Source organism: Mangifera indica, chromosome 10, assembly GCF_011075055.1.
Source record: "Mangifera indica cultivar Alphonso chromosome 10, CATAS_Mindica_2.1, whole genome shotgun sequence".
NCBI classification, from domain to species: domain Eukaryota; kingdom Viridiplantae; phylum Streptophyta; class Magnoliopsida; order Sapindales; family Anacardiaceae; genus Mangifera; species Mangifera indica.
The window spans coordinates 17,088,697-17,095,530 of NC_058146.1; the positions used below are offsets into that span (position 1 = coordinate 17,088,697).

At 31.9% G+C, this 6,834-nt stretch overlaps 1 protein-coding gene across 1 annotated transcript; it reads left to right on the forward strand.

Annotated features, from left to right (window-relative positions):
- The first annotated feature begins 351 nt into the window (after window positions 1-351).
- Window positions 352-2,147, forward strand: LOC123227383 (phospholipase A1-II 1-like). The gene is made up of 2 exons (XM_044652162.1): window positions 352-911; window positions 1,391-2,147. The coding sequence occupies exons 1-2, from the start codon at window positions 375-377 to the stop codon at window positions 1,871-1,873; spliced, it is 1,020 nt and encodes a 339-aa protein (XP_044508097.1). The 5' UTR covers window positions 352-374; the 3' UTR covers window positions 1,874-2,147.
- Window positions 2,148-6,834: the final 4,687 nt, after the last annotated feature.

Below are 6,834 nucleotides of genomic sequence, written 5' to 3' on the forward strand. Positions count from 1 at the left end.
TTCTAATTAAAAGTATGGCAAAAAGTAAAAACACAAATGAAATTGTTTTTTTTTTTAAACAAGATAATTAATTTGATATTAGTAATTAAAAATACTAAAAATTAAGTGTTTTTCGATATAAAGATATGAAATTTATTTTATTCAATAAAAAAAAATTGAATCTGGATCGTAAATGTGATAGGGAAATTAAAAAAAAAAAAAAGAAAACACTACAAATTTTCTTAATTGCGAAAGGTGTCTTATTTCCTAAATAATATCATCATGAGACCAAAAGGTTGCCTAATTCTCTTCCAGGCTCCATTTGTTCTATAAATGGCATGCAGAAGTATGAGTGTCTCCTGACAGCAAGATCAAGCAAAACGAAGAGAAGGGTGATGGCGAACTGGAAGAAGCTTAGTGGCGAGAAGAATTGGGAGGGCCTGTTGAAACCTCTGAACACCAATCTGGGAAACTCTATAAAACTCTATGGTGAAAGAGTTCAAGTTATTTATGACTCGGTTAACTCAGAAGATGAAACACGTCCAGCTTATGCAAAGGAAGACTTATTTTCTGAAGCTGCCATTAAAACAGGTACATTTGGGAATTTATACACTGTGACTGACTATATTTTTGCAAACTCAGACGTTGCTTCCTGGATCGACTGGAAGGTGGAGGACCAGTCTGCGTGGTTTGGGTATGTTGCTGTGGCCACAGATGAAGGAAAGAAAGTGATGGGAAGAAGAGACATTTTGATTAGCTGGAGAGGAACTCTTTCTCTGGCTGAGTGGTTCAAGAATGCTCAATTCGATCAAGTGTCAGCTTCTGAGATTTTTGGGAAGAGCCATGATCCACAAGTGCACAAAGGGTTTCTCTCAATCTACACATCGCCTAATACTGAACCCTCCTCCAGTAAATTGAGTGCTAGAGACCAGGTAAGAACGTAAGATGAATTTGCATGAATAAAATAAAATCATTTCAGTGCGCAGGATATACATATACCTTATAGAAACGATGAATTTAAGCAGTTTAAGATTACAGGAATTCCGGATGTCTCATGCTTTCTGAATTCATAAACATCATAAAATTACAATGACCTGTCGTCCTCTCATGAAACATTTCTGATGTGTCATGCTTTCGAAAACCATAGATTTTTTAAAATTCACAGTAACATAAATTCCTCTGCTGGAACTTTCTGAATAACAACTTTTAATGTATAAAACTATTGCATCTGGGTTTTCAAAAGGAAACCAAGCCTAAGGTCAAATTAACATGTGTCTACCTAAATCATAACCCATGAACTATATTGGTATGACAGTAAGTTATGTAAGTTTTAATTAAATCAAAATAATTTACTGATTTTTTCATTTTCTTTTTTCTTGATATGTATTTCTATTATGGTACATTTACGTAGGTGCTGAATGCTGTTAAGAATCTGGTGAACAAGCCCGAGTACAGGAAAGAGGAAATCAGTATAACAGTAGCAGGTCACAGTCTGGGTGCTGCTCTTGCAACATTGAACGCAACTGATATAGTTACCAATCAATACAATAAGCGCACAGGTTCGAACAAAGCATGCATGGTCACGGCCTTTGTCTTCGCCAGCCCCAAGGTTGGAAACGAAGGCTTCAGGAAAGTGTTCAATGCACTCAGCAATCTTCATCTCCTGCGCATTGAAAACAGATTGGACATCGTTACTGATCTTCCTCCTTCTTCTATTTCCTACAAAAAAGTGGGCATGAAGTTAAGAATCAAGAGTCACAAGTCGGCATTATTGAATTTTACAGACGGGCTTCAGCTTCATGACATAATACCTGAGTCGCACAGCTTGAAGGAGTATCTCCAAGGAGTCACAGCCAGGCAATCACAGTTGGGGAAGCTTCAGAGTGAACTCTAAAAAATGAATGGGGCTGGATTCATCCATTAGGGCTATTTTCCCTTGCTGTTTAGTTGTTACTTTGTATATTGATTTCTTATTATTTGTTGGTAGAGCTTGAATCTAGTTAAGATGGAATAAGTAAAGTATGAGTCGATCTTTATAATTGGATTTGAGTCAACTAGATTGTGTAGGTCTTGTTCAGAGTTAGCACACTTTGATTCTAGCCCAATCTGCGAGTTTGATGTATTTTAACATCCATTATTATCAATAAAGATGTTTACCATTGAAATTACATATTTATGTTTATGAGTGAAACAATAGAAAAAGAAAATTTTGACTAAACCAATGTGATTTGTAAAATTAAACTTAACAAACTCGACAATAACTTTTGCTTCTATAGCAATTGACATGGCAAGGGCTCAAGGCAACCCGTTGCCTAGATCAGGTCCTTTTTTATTGGTTTGGCCTCATGGGGATATGATTTGTAGGCCATCCACGTTGTGCTGGGGGATTTAACACAAAGCCTACTCGTTGATCCAATATGATTAGTTAAAAAATAATAAATAATTAAATTTTTTTAAAAAAATATTGTATAATTTTGTAGGTCAACTCGATAAGGGCTCGTAAAGGCATGTTCTAAGGAGTTCTAGGTCTTGTTACGAGCCTTGACAAGCTAGTAGGTTGACCTGTCTCTAGGCACAATGCACTGTGTTGAAGTGGTTGACACAACCCACTGTTATGTCTATATAGTTGATTACATTTTCTTTGGCTCACTATTGAATTCCAAAGATCATATCATAATTCCCTTGGGGAAGAATGTAGACATCCATACAAAATTATTGTCCTTGCATTTTCCAACTGAAGCCCTCACACATCAAGTTGCACTCTAATTCTTGCCCATTGTCTATTCTCACCTTTGTTCCTTCAATAGATTCAAGTCTACATCCTGGTTTAGAGGTTTTTTTAGCACTCAATATTGTGAGTACTCCCAGAATCAATCAGTATAAAGATGGGCTTCCCTCTATGTATCCGTTGCAATCTCATGATTCTGGGGCCTGTTGAACCATTGAGGGCATTTAGGGACAGGTGCAGAAGGTTCAGCTCTTCCTCCACTACCTCTCTATCATCATCCATCAATGGATCTCCATCAACCCCTATATCTACTTGCAATTGTAAAGTGCACAATTGCTTTTTCTTACACTTATGCCCAAAGGCATATTTGTCATTACACCAAAAACACATGCCCTTGCCCTTCCGTTCATTTATTGCTTTGCTAGTTAAGGCTCTGGTGTTTTATTGGTATTAAATGGTTGTGGTTTTAGCAGGTTTTCATTCATGTATGCTACCAAAAGCTGAAGATGAATTTATATCTCTGTGTATAAATGGATCATATGTGTATTTCTGCTGAAAAGTTGTATGGAAATAGATTCTCCTTAGAACATTTTTTTAAAGAATTAAAATTGAAATTAGATACGAAATAAATGATATGACAATAGTCCTAGTCCAGGGGAGTGCTTTCTGGCGATAGTAGTGAGCTTGTCACAGGAGGTGGCAGTGGTTCTTCAACAAGTCCAGACTCTTAACGGGCGAATTTGATGGGGCTTTTTCCAAGTCTTTTCGGTTGAAAATTCAAGTCAGAGTGATTCAAGCCTATAAAGAGGATTAGGCCACCTTAGCTTGATCCAAGGAATATATTAGCTAGGAAAATTATGTCAGGAAATAAGCAATAATTATATATTAGCCTTTTATTATTATGCAAACAAGAAAGTTAGTAGACCTTTTTATTATTATGCACCAAGACTTGTTAAGAAAGTAGGATTAGCATTGAAAATAAATAACAAAATTACATTAATATTAGATTGGATATTCAAATAATATGTGATCATATTATTAATGATTTTAATTAAAGATAAAATTATAACTATTTACACGGTGAATAAAATTAATTTGGTACTGAAAATGAGTGCATGTAAAATTGTGCAATTTGTAAATCCACACCTTCTTCATTTGCTGATGGAATTGGAGAATAATTTGATCAAATATTTTCTTTCCTTGTTTTCTTATTATTTACACCTTTTAAAATTATCCCAAAAGTAATCTTTTCCTATTTCAAATATTCTTTTAATATCTTTGCAAGGTTTTGATTTAAAAGATTTTGATTTATCTTGATTATTACTATAATTGCTCTGTGCATATAGTATTGATCCTTATAATTACTTAGATAACTTTAGTTTCTTGGCTTAATTTAGCTTAATATTCCCTTTCTTCTTGTTTCTTCTTCCTCCCGTAGATGATAATGTAAACGTTTGTACATATAAAGGTGGTACTATTTTCTCTATTTTCGGTAAAAGATCAATAATAAGACGTCTTAACTACAAAAATATTATTTTTTACCATTACAAATATAGATGTATAGATTAAGTAACAACAAGTAAAATTTAAAGAGATTATAATGTTTCTATTACATTGTGCTTAAATGTAGATAAGAGAAAATGAATGTAATTGAATGAAGGTAGAAGAACTATGAGTCCATTTATTTTCTTCGATTTGGTCTCCCATAAATTATACTTAATTTGCTATGTATAAATTTATTATACACTTATTCAATGTCACGTGTTAATGACTCCATCTCCATGACTTATTCAAAGTCACAATTAATCTATTAGAATTAATGTTACAAGTCACAAGTAAATGCATTGTTTATACCAAATCTTAGATTTTTCATTACATTTTTTTTAACCTAGTATTGTATATATATTTGTAATTCATAAGTTCAATGTAAGAACAATATATTCAAACTTAGATCAAATGTAAACATAGTCTAAGGATCGATCTAAGTCTTGATTGGTCTAATCAGTGGTCAAACAAATAATAGATTCAATAAATATTGGAATAATAGTCAGAAAAAAAAAATTATGAGTTGGTGGTATGTGGTACATATTCCTAACAAACTAAACTTTAGTTTGAGTCTTAACAATCATAAGCATTGAGTTTTTCACTACTGCAAACATAAAGTCTAATAAACTTTAAGATCCATACTAATGTTATCCACCCAGAGCATAAACTTTAATTATACTGAATTTATTTTTATTGATTACTTAAATTGTTATCGAATTATTCAATTATCTGATTTTATTAAACCAAAATTATAATTAATGTTAGTACATATCAAAAAATTTTCTAACAAGAAAAACTCCCACCCCTTGAGATAGCGTATGGGATTGGACAGATTTTGGTTGTATTGATTACAGAAGAGAGCATCAGGCTTGGATGGCTACTTATTTGAATTCACAAGTTTCAACAATGTCCTATTGTTTGATATTACAAGTCTATTAAAATTACTATCACAAATCATAAGTAAATGCATTTTTTATAACAAGCCTTAGATTCTTGATTATAAGCATTTTTTTTAGGATGAATGTGCTTTCAAAGTCTATTCGGTAGTTGAAAATATGCGGTTATACTTGTTTGCCTATTTGCAGATAGTTAATTCATAGTTATGAAAAAATTTTAGGCCATTCATTTTCTTTGATTTGGTCTCCCATAGATTATATTTAATTTGCTATGCATAAATTTATTATATTGCTTATTCAAAGTCACCTGTTAATTACCCCATCTCCATGTCTACTATACTTGTTTTGACCTTTTGTTCCATATTACAAACTATTAGAATTAATGTTACCAGTTATAAGTGAATACATTTTCATATCAAGCCTTAGATTTTTCATTACAATGTTTTCATTTTTGAACTTGGAGATTTATACATGTTTGTCATTCATAAGTTCAATGTGAAAATTGTGAATTCAAACTCAAATTAAGCATTGACCTAGTCCAAAAGTTAGTTTGAATCTTGATTCATTCGATCGATAATAGAATAAATAAACATGAAACAACAATCAACAAAAAAGATTTGTGATCTAACTATATGTGTTATATTTTCCTTACTAAACGAATTTGGTTTGAGTCTTAATAGTGACATCTATTGAGTTGTCTCATATCCCTTTAAAAAGAGACTAGATGCAAGTATCTAATTGTATGGGAAAATCTCAACCTTTAAAATAGTTTGGTATTGATTACACTAGAGCTTAGATGGTTGTTTATTCAAATTAATAAAGTTTCAACAGTGTCCTATTGTTTAGTGTTACAAATTTATTAAACATTGACTCAGTCAAGAGCTCGATCTGAATTATGATTTATTCGACCAATAATAAATTAAATAAATATTAAAACAATAAGCAACAAAAAAAGAACTATGATCTAATGTTATGTGGTGCATTTTCCACAAGCCTCTAATTGTGAGGGAAAATCTTACCCCTTAAAATAGATGGGTATTGATTCCATGGAAGAACAACAAACTCTAATGGTTGTTTATTCAAATTCACAAGTTTTACATTAGTTGAGAGATAGGCTACATGTTAGTGTCAAGGTGTGAGAAAAAGTCTCTCCACTTAAAATAATAGTTTCTACTATATAAATTACATGGAAGAGTGTCACCTTGGTTACTTATTTAAATTCACAAATTTCAACAATGTCTTAATTGTTTGGTATTAAGTCTATTCAAACTACTATTACAATGCATAAGTAAATGAATTTTTTTTATACCAAGCCTTAGATTCTTGATTACAAGTTTTTTATTTTTTTTAATTTTCTAACATTTAATTTGTAGAAATCTTTCTTCCGAATTTATTATCATTGATTTTACATGCCTAAGTTTTGTTTTCTACGAACCTTGATGAACAAGTTTTAATCCGGCCAATTATGGAAAGAGAAGAGTTGGAATATTCTTCTCCACACCTTCATCAGTCGGCTCTATTCCGACTTTCATGACTTTTTTCCCTAGATAATTTCGATGATTTCTTTTTATTGGAATTTTCCATTAGATTACGGTCGTGATAAGTGAAGAAGAAAAAAAATCTAATGATAGATATGTCAAAAATTTTATAATTAGTTTGGTTAAATGAGCTTTATTTAATTTATAA